Source organism: Sinocyclocheilus grahami, unplaced genomic scaffold, assembly GCF_001515645.1.
Source record: "Sinocyclocheilus grahami isolate Dianchi unplaced genomic scaffold, SAMN03320097.WGS_v1.1 scaffold66.1, whole genome shotgun sequence".
In the NCBI taxonomy this organism is placed as follows: Eukaryota; Metazoa; Chordata; class Actinopteri; order Cypriniformes; family Cyprinidae; genus Sinocyclocheilus; species Sinocyclocheilus grahami.
The window spans coordinates 730,518-750,693 of NW_015505245.1; the positions used below are offsets into that span (position 1 = coordinate 730,518).

General features: G+C 37.1%; 1 protein-coding gene across 1 annotated transcript; it reads right to left on the reverse strand.

Moving 5' to 3' along the window:
- Positions 1-10,815: 10,815 nt before the first annotated feature.
- Positions 10,816-12,518, reverse strand: hoxb1a (homeobox B1a). Its single transcript, XM_016271868.1, has 2 exons — positions 11,888-12,518; positions 10,816-11,132 (listed from the first exon to the last, which is right to left on the reverse strand). Exons 1-2 carry the CDS (start codon positions 12,516-12,518, stop codon positions 10,816-10,818), a joined length of 948 nt encoding a protein of 315 aa, XP_016127354.1.
- Between the last annotated feature and the right edge of the window lie 7,658 nt (positions 12,519-20,176).

Below are 20,176 nucleotides of genomic sequence, written 5' to 3' on the forward strand. Positions count from 1 at the left end.
CAGAGCTGCACCATGGGGCTCACCTGAGTGAACTGTGTGGGCTGGACACTGCTGAGAGAGGGGATGGTGAAGGCCTCAGGACGGAGCTCTGTGTCAGGGTTCATTAAGGGAGCTGGTAGAGAGCCAAAAAGAAGAAAAGAAATGGAGCCACAGTTTTCAGATAAGGGCCATACCACAATATGGTTTAGTAGTTTTGCATAGCCAGATTTCTGACTAAGCCGTGAAGCTTATTCTGGCCAAGAACCACCCACTTAGACAGGAAGAGACTCTCAGACTGACATGTCTGACCACAATCATTTTTTTTTTTATGCGCTGGTTTGGGGAAGTAAAACCTGGAATGTTAGTTATAGTATGTTATCACCTATTGTATATTATTATATTATTGCATTATTGTATTTTCAGTTCATTCATATTTGTTCATATGTGCGTATAAATTAACATTAAAAGAATGAACAAATATAAATAAACAGTGAAGAATATTCATTATTGTTCTTCATCGTTAATTACACACTGCGTTCAAACTCCAAAGTCAGTCTGCGATCATGTACCGATAACAGATGAAAAACAGAAATTGCATATAGTACCTCATATATTTGATTCCAAGATGTCCTGGCAAATTTAGCAAATCCAGTGATTAGTTTTTCTTCATAGGTGCTCATTTTATCAAACTGATACCTTCTAAAGATGACTTAGTTTCCATACGGGCTGATTAAAAACCACTGTATGCTCAGGAAGCCAAGCCAGCCAATCAGATTAGAGCTGGGAATTGAACAGACACTGGGTGCTTCCTCTGGCTGATGCTGAGTCTGATGTGTTAGTATCTTGCTTATTTGGAAATTAGATTATATTTGATGCATTTAATGCATGTTTGCCCAAATTTTTGCCCTCTGAAATGTTTCCGACATGACGATTGTGTACGTCTAGCCATGTGTATTATAATGTCTGCACATTATAGCTGGATAATGTCAGTGCAGTGAGGAAGGGTAGATGGTGTGTGTGTGTGTGTGTGTGTGTGAGGGTTCAGTCAGAGGTTAGCTGTCACTGAAATCCAGGCAGTGTGCTGTGGGAGACAAAAGTAAATCTGAGCTCTCAACTGGAACCTCCCTCAGTCCATATGAGCTGATCCCAGAATGGCATTAACCTGGTTTCACTCTGCCTCTGCTACAGTGAACCCCAGACACAGCAGGCCCACTGCCAAGAACATCACAGCATGTGAAATCTAAGGCGGCACATGCATATGTACAAATGGAGACTCTGTTTTAAGTCATGTAGAAAATATTACAATTTTTAATCCATCTTTCTTGCCTTCTCTTCTATTTCCTTTCCTCCTATACATTTTTAATGCCCTGATTTTCCCAAACTAAATTGGATTTCACTTGATTAGCTCATTATATATACTGTATATATCCCTCTATGGTACCGTGTTGCCTCCAGGCAACACAACATATTTTTTGTTTTTTTTAAATAAAATGAGAGACTCATTTAATTGACCAATGCCGTCTCAGGGAAGTAGAAGTCAAATACTAATAAATGAACATACAAAAAAAGTGGTCACATGACCCACAGGGGTCCATTTTGTTTCTACTTTCAGGACATGTGCACAATGTCCAATGAAAAGTGCATTTTTCATCAATTTCTGTGCATATAATTGCCTACAAAAAATCTTAGTCACCTTCAAAGTAAAGAAGCATTTAAAAAAAATTTACATAATATTTCATCAAATGTATCATACAAATTTACAAAAACCTGCATGTTGCCGCAAGGCAACATTGTACCGCAATGGAATCGCATAAGGCCATGCAGGCATACTAGGTTAGAATACAAGTATATGATATTTGTAAGGAAAAGAGTTCGACAGCACCTGAGTTAAATATATGAGTGTCACAGCAAAGGGTCTGAATACTTAGGACCATGTGATATTTCAGTTTTTCTTTTTTAATAAATCTGCAAAAATGTCAATAATTCTGTGTTTTTCTGTCAATATGGGGTGCTGTGTGTACATTAATGAGGAAAAAAAATTAACTTAAATGATTTTAGCAAATGGCTGCAGTATATAACAAAGAGTGAAAAATTTAAGGGGGTCTGAATACTTTCCGTACCCACTGTATATATATATATATATATATAAAATGTAAAAAATAGGATAGTCACACTGTAAAAAAAAAAGTTGACCTAACTCAAATAAAATAAGGCAACCTATCACAATCAACTTAAGTTAACTCAACTAGCAACCGACAACTTAAAAACTGTAGTTCATCTAATGGATAAAAGTCAGTCTACTGAGTGTTAAAAGATCTGTCAGAGGAACCAAAGATTTTTTTTAGCATTTAGCAAAGCTAAACTTTTTTAACCAACCTCTTTCTTTTAGATTTATGTTTATTTTCAAAGCCTTCTACATAATATGGGTAATATTTGCCTCTTAAACTAAATGCAAACATTAATGCTGATAGAAAAATGTATTAAACAAGTTGCAATGAGATGCACATACAGTACCTCAGCACACCATTCTCAACCATGGTGAGGATCAACAAATTTTAAATCAGTAAAAATATGAACTCTGATCCATAAACTGCTAACTGACAGTGACAACAGCAGCAGCAGCGACACACAATATATTTATATATATATATATATATATATATATATATATATTGTGGTGTGTGTGTGTTTTCATAAAGTCTCAATGAATATGTTTAAAATGGGCTAACCAAGCAAAATGAATGCTGCAAAATGAATTCTAGCTGCAATTAAAACCTGAAATATTATATTATCCTATATTATATATTGTATTGTATTATAATATTTCCCGTTCATTCATAGCAATGCATGCTGGGAACTTGTGCAATATTGTTCAATGTAAAATTGTTTGTTCAGATGACTCAATTTGAAAAGCTGGGAGAACATTTGGATACGTTGTGAACAAATACTTGAGTATCTAAGTAAGGAAAACAAAACAACTTTTGCTAGCAACATGTTCAGAGTATTTTTGTTCAGTTCACACAAAAAATTAAACCGACATCTCCTACTAAAATTCATTGATCAGGCTACTTTTGTTTACATTGGTTTGTAGAACTTTTCGAAAGTTTAATTTTTTACAGTGCAAGCATAATGAATTGTAGTTGCAATTTTATCTCAGATGATAGCCTCAATACTTTTCTGTTCATTCAAAGTATCTGAGTATTTGCAGTTTGTCAATATAGAGCAAGATAGACTGCGACGGAGAGAAACCAATCAATGTATACAAGTGGCCCATGAAAAAAGGAAGAAGGGAGAAAGGTTTTATCAAATTAAATCGAAGTAATAGCATTTGATGCGTAAGGGAGAGAGATTGAATGAACACAAACATTACACTAAATAAGAGAAGCTAGCTGTTTTCTGGATCAAGTCTTTCACACTTGCAGGACCTCTTTGTGAACGCTCACCTTGAGTCATATACACATATATAACAACTTTTGTCGTCAGTGTAACACATATTGACCTGTTTCAGATGGGGGTAGGGATGAAATAAGGATGGAGGGAGGAGAAAAACACTTCTGACCTTTGGTGTCACATGCATTGTCTTTTTGAGCTGACAGTGAGGTGCCAATGTAACCTTGAGTCTCTGATTACTTCTCAACAGCAAGCTGGTTTTGGATTGGTTGTGCTAAAAACATGGCGCCTTCGGATAGTTGTGAGTTCAGGCGCTCCAGCACTAGCCCTACTCAGTTCAGCACAAGACGCAATGACGTGTATGTATGTGGTTGAAGGTCAAAGGCTGTTGGTGTGCCCTCGCTATGAACTGCTGTGATGGATGGGTAATGATGTCTACACAATTTTGAGGAGAGCACATGAGCGTACATGTGGACCGAAGACAGTTCTTGTTTGAGATTGGGTTTCCATCCTGTCTTCAGGTCATCGCTATCTCATATACAAAAATACACTCCTACATACTGAATGTCAGAGCGTCTGAAAATAAGAAGTTCCCCTCTCTCTCACACACACACACACACAATCTTTGGTCATCAGTCTCTGGTTTGGTTTAAATATTCCATGTGTCCATCCTGTCCACACCATCCCATCCGGTCCTCTGATCTCTGGACATACACACACCTGTGCAGACACACACAAAAATAATCTGCAGTCTCCACCGCCTCTTGAACCCCCGCTCTGGTTTCTGACAGCTCTGAAGAGTCGCTCATGTCTCAAATGAAAGGAAGGCCTCACTGGGTCTTGATCACTCAAGAATCCTTGCATGCACACAAATGCTAAAATATAGTTTGAGATGAGAATGGGTTTGACTGGATCAATAAATCTAAATGGAACTTTTTTACTGGCACAGTCCAGGAGACTCTCTTTTAGAAATGTCTTTCCGAGACTAAGCATTTGTCCATCTTCACACTGTATTTGAACAGGCATCAGTTCTTGACTCATTCAGCGTTTGGTTACCAATTAAAACATGCAAGGGCACGTGTATGCCTGATCTCAGGTTGTGTTTTGGCTGTAAAAGACGAGTTTGCAGTGATGATACTTAGAGGCAGAGGGAACGAATGACTAAGAGAAACGTGTTTGTTATTTTTGGAGAAGAGAATCATATGATAAATAAGAGAGTAGAAAGATGAGGGGTCATCACAAATGCGTATAAACACGTCAGTCAGTCTAGTATTTGCTATGTGCATCATAACTGTTACTGTTTCCCCAAATGCATTAATATTGTACTATAAAGTTACAAATTGCTTGTGAGAAATAACTTCTCACAGCTGTCAATTGCTAGCAATACTAAAGAAAAAAATTATGCGGTCATATTTCTTTACATACTGTATATTTATTCTTGACATGTAACACCTAATGAAAATATATACTTGATTATATACTGTATGCATTCAGGTTGAAGTCAGTATACAACTTAACCTCAAAGCCACAATTCTTGTACAGATTTGTTTCTGTACAGAGAGAGAGTGTGTGTGTGTGAAAGAGAGAGGGATGCTCTCAGTTTCTATTCTCCATTTGAGATATAAATACCTTGTGACAACATGTTGTGTTTGTATGAGGTAAACAGGGCTATCGTGCAGATCTCATTCAACACTTTGCGTGTGTAAAAAGAGACGGGATGTAGGGTTACTCTTTTAATTTAACTAAAATCGGATACCACAAGCAAAAGAGTGACAGAATAGAAAAATGGGGCAGAACAAACATGCAAAATAACATCGTAAATGACTCGCATTCCTAAAACGGCCTCAGATCTAAAGCTTTAGGTGTTATGCGATTAAATTAAATCCCGAATGAACTAAACATGCATAAATCTGTCTTTAAGATAATTTATTGTCTGTTTGCGCGCACTTGACACTGGAATCCAAACAAAGACTTAGTTATCACAGCAGCATTATATGTTATATTAATTTAACATTTTTCACGTAATATTAACTTGGTTAAAACGGTTGTATTTTATAAAACATGCAATTTTATAAAATCATGTTGGTAAATGCGTTAAGCGTTGTGTAACCCGTGATATAGTAGAAGATTCCCTCTGCTTCTGTTTAGTGGCCTGCTGGCATTTCTCTGGCCTTCCTCAAACGTGAGACAGGAATTTTTCTTTCAGATAACCTTTTGCTCTGAATTCAGCCAAGAATGTGAGAATAAACAGAATAGATGTTCTCCCTTCTATTCTCACCAGTTTTGAAATGGACAGAACTCATTATCTTGAATGTTATTATATATATATATATATATATATATATATATATATATAATATATATAATTTATATATATTTAATTTATTCGTTTGATTAAAAACCTGATTCGACATGTAGACTGTTGTTGTTGTTATTATAGTCTAAAAATAATCAGGTGATGTTTTAACATTTTGTTTAAATGCAAGCAAATTTACGAATTTTTAAATCGTAAAATATTTTCCGTATGTAGGCTATTAATAATTCCACGTTTGTGAATCGAGAAATGCAAAACTTGCGCAACTTTCGTCAGATTGCAATAGTTCTTTTCTCGTTTGAGGACGTTCTCCTTTGCGTCTGGTCAGCGCAGGGTCATGGTAAGTTCATCTGCGTTTTTTAACACATTCAGTTGCATGAACCCTGACGGCCTGCTGAGTGGGTTGCGCTCCTTTCCACTTGTGATGGATTGTGAAGAAAAGCGTTTTTTTTTAGCTGGTCTTACACCATTTTTAACTACAGGGCAAACGGTCATATAAACTTAGTGCAGAGTTCATTGACGGGATATAATATCTTTACGCAGCCATATTCTAAACGTCAATATAGCCATTATTACATCCAATATCAACCACATTATTAATTCAATAATAATAATAATAATAACAACAGCAACAGCAAAATGGCCGTTAAGCATAGGTTGTTGTTATTGTTAATAATTATAATAATATTATTTAGTTGTTAAAAATATATTAGATTTTTATTTATAAATATTGGGTATTGTTAAATTAAAAGCTTTAACATATGAGCTTTTTCATGGGGTTAATTAAATAAACGTTTTCCCCCGGCTATTTAGAAGGGTTATGTAAATAAATCACTAATAAAAATGCAATTGAATTGCAATTGAAAGAAAAAAAGGCTGGGAATGCGAAAGTTAGTATAGCATTAACAAGTTGTAGCTAAAGAAGTAATTAATTTTTTTTTAAATCGATAATGCAAAATTGAAAAGAAAAAAAATCGCACGGGTTCCCTCATAATTATTTTAATGTGAGAGATACAACGCACATGAGGTCACATTGTCAGGTCAAAATAGAAAATTGGTCAGTTACTGTAATTCAACTTCAGTTTACTCCAAAGATATTTTTAACTGAAAAAAACTGACATTTCAAGAGTTTGAATTGTCTATCTTAATAATGTAGCCTATTGCTTTTTCGATACTTGACCGGCCATATTAAACACTTTTTCAATGTAATAATAATATAACCATGATTAAATGTTAATGTCAATTATTTAAATGTTAACTGTTAGTGATTTTTTAAGTCATTCAGATGCTCGATTTTGAACTTTTCCAGATTATTAAAAGATCTTAATATTAATGTTGTTTTCTGTAATTCCCGAACAATATGTAATAGTTACTTGTTTCTGAATTCAATTAATTTGAGTAAATCTATCATCTATCTATCTATCTAATGTGTGTTTACAGTATGGTGGAACGATGGTGGAATCAAAGGTCCTGAAAGAGGAGAGTGGAAGATACGGGTGAACTGCTAAAAAATTCAAGAGGGACAAAGTGAAGCCCCAGAACGGTGCTCGCGGCGCAAGCTGAAGGGAGAGACCTGTGCGTGACCCCGGCGAGATGGAAGAACGTCCGCAGCTTCTGACAGGCTGACCTGCCTATTTCAAGTATTAATTTGGCCTGAACTCCGTGTGAACCGAGGCCAGGGGAGAAGCAGTCAGGGGATGTTTGAGGCAGGACCCAGGGCAAACCTGTCCGCCTGAGCAAATATTGGGGTAGTCCGTCAGAGGGTCGTGGATGAAATGGAACTGTCAAACCCGCGTAAACTTTGGGGAAGAGGTGAGGCCACAAGAGAGTGAGGGGAGGGGGGGGGGGGGTTAGGCAAACTCGTTTCCTCAAACTCGCCCCCACACTAGTTCTCTTCACCACTTGTCAGCACCCTCCAGCTCAGAGTTCATTCCCCCAGTTCTTTCACCGGAGTTTGCCCTCTCTCGCTCACCTCCTTTGCTCCGCATGTGTTTTTGAGGTGGCACAAAGAGTTCCTAAAATCTGATGTCTAATTTAAACGAAAATCTGTCAATACAGCACAGATAGAAAGCAGATGTGTGCGCACATGTACTTATGTGTGATGCTCCTTTCTCTGAGATTTTCTTTTAAGGTGACCTTTATATTGATCAATGACTTGAAATTACGCTCAGAGGGGAAAACCCAATATGTCCAATCTTCGTGACAAACTTAAACAAATCATGTAGATACTGTAATGTAATATAAAATACATATATCCACACAAATTCAATATATATTAAATATGCCTTCTAATTTGAGGGATAACAAATTAAATAATAATCTCTCTCTCTGTTTCCTCAAACTCGCCCCCACACTAGTTCTCTTCACCACTTGTCAGCACCCTCCAGCTCAGAGTTCATTCCCCCAGTTCTTTCACCGGAGTTTGCCCTCTCTCGCTCACCTCCTTTGCTCCGCATGTGTTTTTGAGGTGGCACAAAGAGTTCCTAAAATCTGATGTCTAATTTAAACGAAAATCTGTCAATACAGCACAGATAGAAAGCAGATGTGTGCGCACATGTACTTATGTGTGATGCTCCTTTCTCTGAGATTTTCTTTTAAGGTGACCTTTATATTGATCAATGACTTGAAATTACGCTCAGAGGGGAAAACCCAATATGTCCAATCTTCGTGACAAACTTAAACAAATCATGTAGATACTGTAATGTAATATAAAATACATATATCCACACAAATTCAATAATATGCCAATATGCCTTCTAATTTGAGGGATAACAAATTAAATAATAATCTCTCTCTCTCTCTCTCTCTCTCTCTCTCTCTTTCTATATATAAACGAATCGCATTCGTAATGATTGTTACTTTAATTTTTCACATATATATTAGATTTTTTAATATATATATATATCCGAAGAGAAGAGCTAGATTTTGCTATGGCACATTTAAGGAAAGTCAGAGACTCGTCCAGTTTTTTTGGCAAAGAGTTCAGGTAAAGTTAACGGTGACCTCCATGTAAACCCCCTACTGTAAGCATTACTTTACGTTTCAATGCAGACTACGGATGTTGACCGCGGGGGTAGCGGTTGGATCAAAGGCCCGATCAGGGGGGTACAGGACAAACGCCCCGAACAGCGTGACTGAAATCTGCACCAGCAGATGGTCGAGAGAGAATCATAGAACAATAAAGGCCTAGTGTCTTATTTCCAGTATATGTTGAACCAAATCGTTTGTATTTGATTAGATTATTTGTGTATATGTTTAAGTCAGTTATCTTTTAAATGTAACTTTTTTTAATGGTATAAAACTTTTTTTCTGTGGAAATGTTTCTAAAAGGTACTTTTATGTTATTAGGGATATTAGAAGCCTTATAAAGCATTAATTCCGTCATAATTAAATATGTTGAATGTTTTTGAACATTTCTTTAACGTTGACGCAGAAACGGTCAGATAAGTTTTTGCCTTCACTTAAGGAAACTGCTTGTTATAATATGTGTTGTCTTTCTTGCCACAAAAACACTGGCCTGGTGAGAGAGATGCGTTTCAGTTACACAACCACCCAGGGAGCTGGTGTGCGTGAATGCCACTGCAACCCAACATTGTTTTCCTCTGAAGTGGACTTAATGCTAACAGTGCTACAAAGACCAAATATGTCTGTCATGGCACAATTGAAAGTCTACGGATTTTCAGTCTTGTCTTTAATGACTTAATATGTCTTTGTCAATTACAATAATATTTTAGCAACCGTCAGAATTTGAGAGCTAATGAAAAATATATATTTTTCCACATTTAAGAATGCTTTATTTGTTGTTGGGCACCCGAGAATGATAATTCAATGCATGTAGCGTACTATTCTAAAGATTTATGTTTTTGAAAGTGTTTAATGTGCTTAGCGAGTAAATAAGAAGCCCATTCATAACAACACTCAATAACTCAAATACACCGCCCACAGTTCTATTCCGTTTCTTAAAAGCTTGTCTTTCTTTTAATTTGCTCAGATTCAGTGCTATTTGTGCCACCCCTAAACCACTCAGTGAGAGAGTCTGTTTGGATGGTTAGATATCCCAGAACCACACCGAGGTAAAAAGGTCATCTTTACCCACCCTGATTTGCTCAACAACATTCCGTTCCGTTCTCCGAGCATCCTATCACACTATTGACTGGTGGTCGCTTTCTCACCCTCCAAGTTAAGAGAAGAGCTATTAAACCTTTGTCATAATTTATTCCATACTAACATTTTTCCCTTATTCTTATTTATTTATTTATTTTATTATATTTTTCTTATATTACACACACACACGCATATATATGTAATCTGGTTGCAGAGACTGGTTCAGTAAAATATTGTTTTTATTTGAGGTAGATTAAGAATTGACAGAAGCATTTGATTGAGACATTTAGATTACGGAATCATACAGACAGTAACTAATAAAACTCAGTTCGTCTGCGCTTAAAAATACTAGGCTAAAAGATCAAATTTATTAAATGTTTTAATTAAAAAAGTACATTTTAAACACCCTGCATTGCCTTTTTTCTACAAACGGAATTGAACTTTCCCAAGATTCGAATTTAATCGCTGTTAATTGGCAAATGGAATGGAATATCACAGTGCACACTGAGAAGGAATCGTTCACATATTCCAGTAAATTGTGCTGGTGCTCAGTAAAGGCCTACCCTGTAAACGCATAGTGCAAGGAGTCCGAAAACCCCTATAGTTACAATCCTCAAAACTCAAATATATGAAATGTGTACATTTTCATAAATGCAACAAAAACACCAATGTTGACAACAAAATAAGCTCCCTGTGAAGTCAGTTAGGTTCGTTTAGAGACTTGTAAACATTGTGAAAGTGCATTATATTTATCATAATAGAAATACACTGTATAACACACACAAACGTTTCCAAAAAGTATTGGAAATTTTGTTCGAGGAGACGGTGTAACTATGTTCATTGTTGTGATAAAAGTCTCTCTGCTCTTCACTTTTTCGCCTGACGTTCGTTTTTTTCCCTCAAACAAATTGTCCACCATAAAAAAAGACGAGAAGGTCTTTCGGGCACATTGTGGAATGCTTAAATTAATAGACTTTAAGATATATTTCGAGTCTGATGTTCAATGCACCCGAAGTCATTGTCCTCGGTTAGGAATCCGGACTTGGAGAAGCTCCTGGAGAGGTTGAAGTTGAGTGATCAGAGTGATCCTCGAGGTCTTTAGACAAGGTGGACGAAGCTGGCGCGAGTCCCTCCTTCTCTCGCTTCTTCTGTTTCATTCGGCGGTTCTGAAACCATATCTTCACCTGTGTCTCGTTCAGCTCAAGCGTGGCAGCAATTTCGACTCGCCGCGCTCGCGTGAGATACTTGCTGAAGTGAAACTCTTTCTCGAGCTCCGTGAGTTGTTTCGTTGTGAAATTCGTCCGGATTGTGTTTTGTGGTCCCAGTCCGTAATCGGCCACTTTAGCTGGGAGGAAGAAATGAAAGAATAGTTAAATGACTGTTTGCCAAACAATGAAACACAGAAATAAAATACCATAGTCATAATTCACTGGCTTGTTTTATAAAACACCAACAACAATCATGTGTGCTCGTATTCTTAACTTTTATTAGATGTGACTTTAAATTGCAGTATCAGGTAAAAAAATTCAACAAAGTCATACGTTATTGCAAACTTTTGTTAACCTTACTATAATTCCCCCGTTTGTATATGTTATCAATTTTGAAAGAACTCATAACGGGGTATATGGAGTACATGCTATTCAATACTCCCTAAAGATGGCTTTATGACCACTCAATTTGTACAGTATGTCAAAATGGTGGCCCCTGTGCGTAAAAGTTGGTGCACTAAATCGTTGTGAGGCAAATACTGCTGGGACAGGAGACGAAAGCTTAAGAACACAATGGAGGCCAACAAAAACGAATGTTGCGCGGCCAGAACCGGGGACAAGCTAAGGATAACAGTGCTGGTGCATTTCCAAGGGCGAAGGAAAGCATGTCTGTTCGATGCATTAACGCAGAGGGAGACGGGTTGAAACTGAAGTGAACAGGCCTTTTTTAACTTATATGTCTTTAGATAGCCTAGGTAAAAAGTTTCTAATTTGAGTATAGCCTAATGTTATATTTTGGTGACCTGCAATCTTATTTGCTTTAAGGCATAGTTGCTCTTGTTTTGAGTGTGCAGCACATAGATATTTTCGTCACAGAGGCAATTCAATCCACCTGTTTTTGGAGGGTTCCTTTTGACTTTCATCCAATCGAATGTCTTCCCAGGTGGCGACTGATCCGTGTCCCTCTCCCTCCCTTGGGAGGCCGATAAGTCGGCGTATGTGCCTTGTGAGTAGCCTCGCTGGTGATCCTGGCCTTCGCATACATGATGCTGGTAAGGTGCGGCTGGAACGGCTCCCTGCGCCCCGCAGTACGCACCGGCCATGGAGCCATAGTGAGGACCCACGTTTGAGTTTGAAAACCCCGATGAGTGATAATACATCCCATCCTGCTCAGGGTTAATGAAATACTGGTGCTGAGCGTAGTCCGGATTGGCGCAGGCCTGGGTCCCATAACTCGTTGTCCCCGTGCCACCGTAGGAAAGGCCAATCCCACTCTGATGAGTTTGGTGCTGGTGATGCGCGTAGACGCTGCTCTGGTGCTGATGTTGTGCTGCTGCTGGCTGGTTGCTCCCCCCTACGTAAAGTCGTCCATCAGCGTTATAGCTGTCACTTGTGTGTCCATTATGGAAGGGGCCCGAGAACGCCTGATCCAAGTGGTGGTATCCAGCCTTGGGCGAGTAGGCGTTCGTCCCACGGTTACAAATTGTGTACTCCAAAAAAGAGTTCATTCTGGAATTGTCCATGCGCAATTAATGGCGGAGGGTCAACCTGAGAGATCGGGAGAGCCTCCTGTCCTGCAAGCTCGCAACAGTATGTCATGCGGAAGGGGGGAAATGCTTACCTCTGGAGTATTTGCTCGTGCTTCCCTATAACACATCTTTACCTCAGCTGCTGGTCACGTGAGACGTCACGGCGCCAATGGTGAGGGGACCTCCAGAAGTTTGTCAGCGCACGGCGACCATCCATCACGCGCTTGACATTTGCATGACAAAGCCACTTCAATCAAACTAGCCCATCAATCTGATAACAGCTAGAATATGTCAAACCCTGCCTGAAAGGCTCTCCGAATGAGAGAAAGAGAAATAAAGAAAGAACGTTTCAGAATTTTGCATTGAGATTTGGTTCTTCATCTCCTCTCATCGCTTATACCAGCCGCATTAGTTTCTAGTTTTAATCGCGCGAGTTTAGTGAATAATGCGTTATCTTCGTACTGTAATGGCAGCCCAGGTAGGCCTATGTGGTTGTCCTCTTTAATAAGAATAATGTTCAGTGTTGCCTATAAGACAAGCCCAACGCAGAGTTCATTATGTGTGTTTAGGAAGGAAATCTCTTTAACACTCGAATTGGAAGTGACGCCACGGTTCACAGATCGGTCCGGGTTGGCTTTGGACCCGTCTAATTGAATCTCTGAACTGATCTGTTACCAAAACGAAATTAGGTCGACAGCGAGCCTTCTGTTGAGTCCAAACGAGCAGGAAAAGAACGCCAACGAGTTATATTTTCTCTTACAGCCTTTGGAAACCTGTGTTGCTGCATTGCTGCCTGATATTGTTCTATTTTTTCCATTGAATCCAAATGCAGATCAAAGTGAGAAAGATAGACTTTAAAGTTGGTAACTTTCGTTTTAAAACCGTAGGTTATAAAGCGCGCTTTCTAAACATAACTTCCAAAACTTTAGGATTATAAGTCAAACTAATGAGTTCGTCTGCACCATGTATTGCTTGACAGGCGTTGGTGGACAGCAGGAGAAGAGAGAAGCTAATAATTAATTAAGATGACAATGCTGAGCAAGTCTTCCTCTTCATATAAAGCCCACGCTCAATATAGGGGGGCTGAAGAAGTTCGAATATATTTGCTCATTAGTACATGGTGGTACAAGAAAGGGTAACAATATAACGCCCACAGTGATTTGTTATCTGTCGTTTCACGTGCCAAGTGATTGTCTAGTTGCGCAGCCAAAGTCTCCGAACTACTTTGAGCAGTTTTCTTAGTAGCCTACTGTTGTAGCTCTGTCCAACACTCAAGAGTCCTTGAGGCTTCTGGTTGTTTTAAACGAATCCATCAGTTGATTGGTTGCAGTGTTTTATACATGGGGTGTAGCCTATATGTAATATCTTTTTTATGTTTGTAATGATCACAAACGAATCATTAATGTCATGTATAAGATTCAACGAGCCTTGCTAGTGTCTTTTGATGAAAGAAATTAAGAATTTGCCAACCCTAATATTTTCTGAATCTGATATTCGTTTCAACGGTTCTTCAAATGGCCGCGCGAAACTGTAATTAAAATTGTAAGTTGTGTGTGTGAGGGATATTCAAGCAATAATGATGCGCAGATTTTTGAAATGGATGCGAGAGAGGAGAATTATAACGTAAAAAGTTTTTCTTTCAGAGCATACAAGATCAAATGTTTATAAAGGAGACTCCATTTATAGATGGAAAAGAACATAAGAAAACAGAAAAAATAACAATTTAAAATCTATAAATGATATAATAACAATAATAATAATACGTTTTTATTAATAATATAATTGATATACTAATAAATACATTTACATTATTTAATTGTCTTGTTAGTAATTCATTGTTACAAATTAAGTATTAGCTATCAACTATTATTTGCATAAGCTTAAACGTTCTTCCGACGGAAAAAGGGCGTTGCGCACCCTTAGGGCTCGCTGTATTTCTGCGCAAGTAATCGTAAGAGCTATAAACAGGTTTGAGGAAAAAAATACTCTTAATGATTTTAAATATGAAATGATTCTTGTTATTTCACTTCATTTTTGTTATTATTACAGTACATTAATATATTGTAGATAGTCACGAGGCCGATGTCTTGCGGTCGTTTGACGGGATTGTTCGCAATATCTCGAAATGCAAGCAACAGTTCAAGTCTGGATACTAAAACTTTTGTACGAAAACACAAAACTAATATTATGGACAACTTTGAATAAAACAATTTAATTTTAGAATTATTTTCGAGCTGTAGTGTAGCTGTGGCCTACTAGGCTATTGGTCTAAAAGGCGTCATTGCATGCCACGTGCTTAATGTTTCTGAACACTCCAAATTGTGAGATTAAAATTACTCCTACACTTTAACCAGTGACATTTAGGCACAAGTATGTTATGATACTACATTATTTAACAGTTGTGAATGATGTATGGGATCATTGCTGTACATTTTATTGCTTAAAGGTATATAAAACCTTAAAACTGAAATAATTTTTATTGTTCAATTTGTATACTTCGGCAGTTCCTTTGCTGTTTTGCTAGGCAAAACGTAAAATGCAGATGAAAGTAATGGGGCTCCCATCATAACTACCTTTAATTTTTTGCATGTCCAAGTCATTAACTTGCATAATGAATGGCCCTTGAAGCCATTCAAATGTAGTTTTCTTTCTTCATTCCACACTACATGCTAAACATTAAGAGTTTGTACAAACTGCATATGTTAACCTTAACATTACAACTGAAATCTTGTTATTATTAATTTCCCTTTACAGTTCGTCAACCCAGGCCTTTTAAAATTCTCAGTTCTGAAAGCTGGCTCATGTCCTTCACCCACCACACTTCCACTTTGTCGTCACTTGAGTAGCTGATGTGAGGTAAGCGTATTGACACACACCAGCTTTGCAGAATAGTTTATGCAGGTAGGCGGAGATTAAGGTATTTCCATTGTACATGTAAAGTGGCATATTAAGAAAATCACTATACAAATAAATGATTTTCCTCCTGCATCCATCCTTTGTGGGGTGACACCTACCCAAAGTCAGTCATGTCCTTATTTTCATATGCTGCACAGAGGTTAAATGAGCCATCTGCTTAAATTATCCAAGTCATTGTGTAATAAACAAACTTAGGACATGTAGATTGTCTAAATTTAACTTCCAAAGTGACCTAATTTATCTTAATCCACTGATGCAAACAACCAAAAAGGTGATGGAGCAGTAGAAACAATGGCATTTGTTTGTTTTTTGCCATTTTTCTCGACTTAAGCACTCAAAAGAGATTGCTAGATCTATCTATCTATCTATCTATTGTTCTATCTTTCATTCTATCTATCTATCTATCATCTATCTATCTTTTGTTCTTTCTTTTGTTCTTTCTTTCATTCTTTCATTCTATCTATCTATCTATCTTTTGTTCTTTCTTTCTTTCATTCTATCTATCTATCTATCTATCTATCTATCTATCTATCTATCTATCTATCTTTTGTTCTTTCTTTCTTTCATTTTGTCTATCATCTATCTATCTATCTATCTATCTATCTATCTATCTATCTATCTATATTTTGTTCTTTTTTTCTTTTTTTCTTTCTTTTTGTCTATCTATCTATCTATCTATCTATCTATCTATCTATCTATCTATCTATCTATCTATCTATCTGTCTGTCTGTCTGTCTGTCTATATTGTTTTGTCTATCTATACATCTCTTTAGCTGTCTTGTCTGAATCTCTTTTCCACTTTTTAGAAATTCAGTTTAAATATGTGTGCACTTAATTTGCCAGTGCAAACATATTACCATAGCATTCAATAAATCAAATATTTAGCAGATGCGGGCACAATTAATCATCTTAATGTCCTCTTAGACAAACTATGCAAAAGATCTGCTGACATGATTCAGATACTGTATTTTACAGGCGTATCTAAAAAGAAAAATGAGAGTTTGTGTGAAAATCAGGCTGTTATTCTTTGTCAAACCGAGAACATGAGGTCATGCAAGGTCTGTAGGTTGATGTTGTTTAGACTGTCACAATCTCATGTGTAAAGGGTTGACCTCATTCAGGTTAGTATCAAATGAATGCTTCAGCCAAATCATATCATGTTAATTCTCTGAAATTTTCGTCATTCTATCTATCTATCTATCTATCTATCTATCTATCTATCTATCTATCATTCTGTTGCTCTATCATTCTATCTAGTATTCTATCTGTCGTTTTATCATTCTGTTGTTCTGTCTACATCAAATTATTACTCCATCCATCTCTAGCCTCTCAAAACTTTTCACCACCTTAAGATAAATCCAGAAACTTGTCTTCAGTATGTTAGCTTTCTATTGTAAACAATACCACAGAAAAATCATGTTCCTAATTGTTATTTTTGTCTTGTTTTCTAGTAAAAATATCAAATAAGATGTGTTTATTTGAAATAGATTTATACACTTGTTTTTATCGTTTATAGTTTCATGAATCATCCTCTGAAAAGGATTAATATCTTATGAAGTGTTGCTTCTCAAGCAGCAAAAATTATCTTGTTTTTAGACATTTTAACTGGAACACAAGTCAAAGACCGCAATTAAAGTCATTTTTTGTGGTGCCCTATCCACATTATTTGTCTTTTTATTCATGAATTTCACAAGACATCATTATACACATACTCTTCAATATTTCTCTCCATGCGCCTATGTAAAATTAACCTCTCGCTGTCAAATCTGTCATAGGGCACTCTCTCTTTGTCAACTATATGCAAATCGGATGTAAACTTTCTGGGTAGGTGTTGTCATTCCAGGTGGTTGAGTAGCAAAGTGGAGGTTGCCCATGTGTGACTAAATCTTAAGTACTTTTGCTAGATATGTACACACACATTTTCATAAAGTCACTGGTTTAAAGTTTCATGCCATTTCATGGGGTCACAGACATTTAGAGTAGCATTTAACATGCATTATTACATTAAAGACATATCAGTATGAGGATTTTTTTTTTACATCGAACTTAAAAAAAAGATTTCTGAGAATGTAAAAAAAATGTTTTTCAAACATTTACACTTTTTATTTGACAAAATTCCATTTTTAGGCCCTTTTAGATTTCCTACAGCCAACATTATGGTACAAAAAGTTATGGTAGTCTTATTAGCGTGCTCATCGTTAATGGAGAGGTGTAATATGCATTGTCCCAAAAAGCTGTATTTGATATTTTGTTTTAAAAGCATTGCGTGTTTTGCTTGAAATTTTGCATCACAGGCCTGGTTTCTTGACAGCTGAGGTATAAGGGTCAAGTATGTATATAGATGCACCATGCTGGGTCACAGTTCACAGTGTCTAAAGCTTGAGTTTGACTGTTTAAGCTATTGATAAGTCACACATTAGGCAAATGTATGCCTCTTCATCACACAGTCACCACTGATGGTGCTATAAGATGAATTGGTATGTGCGGAGGCCATTTATGGGTGACTGCTTACATGTCAACCATACTAGTAGGCTCGATTGTGAGTGTATTTGGCGTGCACACACATACACAAACAATTTGCGAGATTGTAAATATGCACAATGTACGGCTTCATGGAGTGGCCTGAGGGTAATGCTGCTTACTCAGCGGCTGTTGCTCTGATGAATTGAATTTTATATTTTAAAAAAATCTCTCATTCTGCATGATTGATATATATTTATCATTGCATCTCTACAGATTACAAACCATCGTATTTGTATAATATCAATAAAACACCTTTAAAGTCAATTATTTACTTTGTGTGATTGGGACATTTGCAGTGCCTCATTGAGGCGAAACAAATTGTGAATTTTACATGTCGTAGGCAGCTAAATAGGATAAGTGAGTATACTGTACTCACTGTGGGCTAAAGCACTCTACTTCTATTCCAAGCCTTCAGTAGGTCACATGACATTCTATATGTTGTTCATTACCGCTTTAACGTATTGGTTGGCTGTCTGCGTAGAAAGCCATGGAATATGATAGGCACTCTCTGAGTGGATATTCCATCTCCCACTTTTTAGAAGAGACTGAAAATTGCATTAATGCAGTGCACTTTTCGATCCCATTGAAAAACCACAGAAAGCTGAAGCTCAATTTAAAAAAAAAGTCCTTGCAGAGATTTACTATATACAGTATATGTAGCTTACCAGGTCAGCATTTATTTGACCAAAACCTACTGTAAAAATGGTAATATAACTGTTTTCTATTTGATTATATTTTGAGAATATATTTGATGCAAAGCTGAAAGGGATAGTTCACCCAAAAATGAAAATTGTGTCATTAATTACTCACCCTCATGTTGTTCCAAACCTGTAAGACCTTCGTTCATCTTCTGAACACAAATTAAGATATTTTGATGCATGCTGAAAGCTCTCTGACCCTCCCATAGACAGTAATGCAATTACCACGATCAACGTCCAGAAACGCAGCAAGGAGATCAATAAAATAATCCATGTGACATCAGGGGTTCAACCGTAATTTTGCGAAGCTACGAGAATACTTTTCTCAAAGTGACGTGACGTGACATGTGGCCAAGTATGGTTACACATACTAGGAATTAGTGCTCTGAGTTTAACCCATCCAAAGTGCACACACACAGCAGTGAACACACACACACCGTGAACACACACCCGGAGCAGTGGGCAGCCATTTATGCTGCGGCGCCCAGGGAGCAGTTGGGGGTTCGGTGCCTTGCTCAAGGGCACCTCAGTCGTGGTATTGAAGGTGGGAGAGAGAGCGCTGTACATTCACTCCCTGCCGGTATGAGACTCGAACCCGCAACCTTTGGGTTACGAGTCCGACTCTCTAACCATTAGGCCACGACTTCACAATTCGTCTCCTCCGCGTCACCCTGGCGCCATTTTTGAGAATATCCACTGAACGTAAACAGCGTATGCTATTCTGTGTCAGCTGCGTCACTCGGATACGCCGTTTTCGTATCCATAGATCTCAGAATGCATCAAAAATATCTTAATTTGTGTTCCGAAGATGAACGGAGGTCGTACGGGTTTAGAACAACATGAGGGTGAATAATTAATGACACAATTTTCATTTTTGGGTGAACTATCCCTTTAATTTTCAGCATCATTTCTCCAGTTACTCCAGTCAGTGTCACATGATCCTTCAGAAATCATTCTAACATGATGAGTTGATGCTTCAGAAACATTTATTATTATCAATGTTGAAAACAGTTGCTTTATATTTTTGTGGAAACCATGACATTATTTGAAATAAATTAAGACTTTAATTCAGCAAGGATGCGTTCAGTTAGTCTAAAGTGACAGTATGAAATGCTGTTCCTGAAAAAAAAATCATATTTTCCCATTATTCTATTAATATTAGCTATATATATATATATATATATATATATATATATATATATGCAGATTTTATGAGCTACTATTCAATAGAATATTATTATTAATAATAATAATAATTTCATAATCATTTGTCATACTTCAGGCCATTTTAAATTTGTTGTAAACTTAGGGTTAGGGTTTGGTGACCAGCTCCAGGACCAAAGATGTACACTTCCCTTACATTCATATGCAGTTTAACCTAAAATCCTGATTTCCATGTTAAAAAAATTAAATAAATTACAATTAGCTATTACTGTAAATCAGTGCAAAGACTGATAGCATGTAGTACACACCTGCTTTGGCCTGTGAGCTGCCTTCAATGGAATGTCACTGGAT

Coding starts and splice junctions, on each gene's coding strand:
- hoxb1a (XM_016271868.1), bottom strand. CDS start 12,518: ATGGACAATTCCAGAATGAACTCTTTTTTGGAGTACACAATTTGTAAC. Junction 11,133..11,887: donor AAGGAACCCTCCAAAAACAG/GTGGATTGAATT, acceptor TCTTCCTCCCAG/CTAAAGTGGCCGATTACGGA.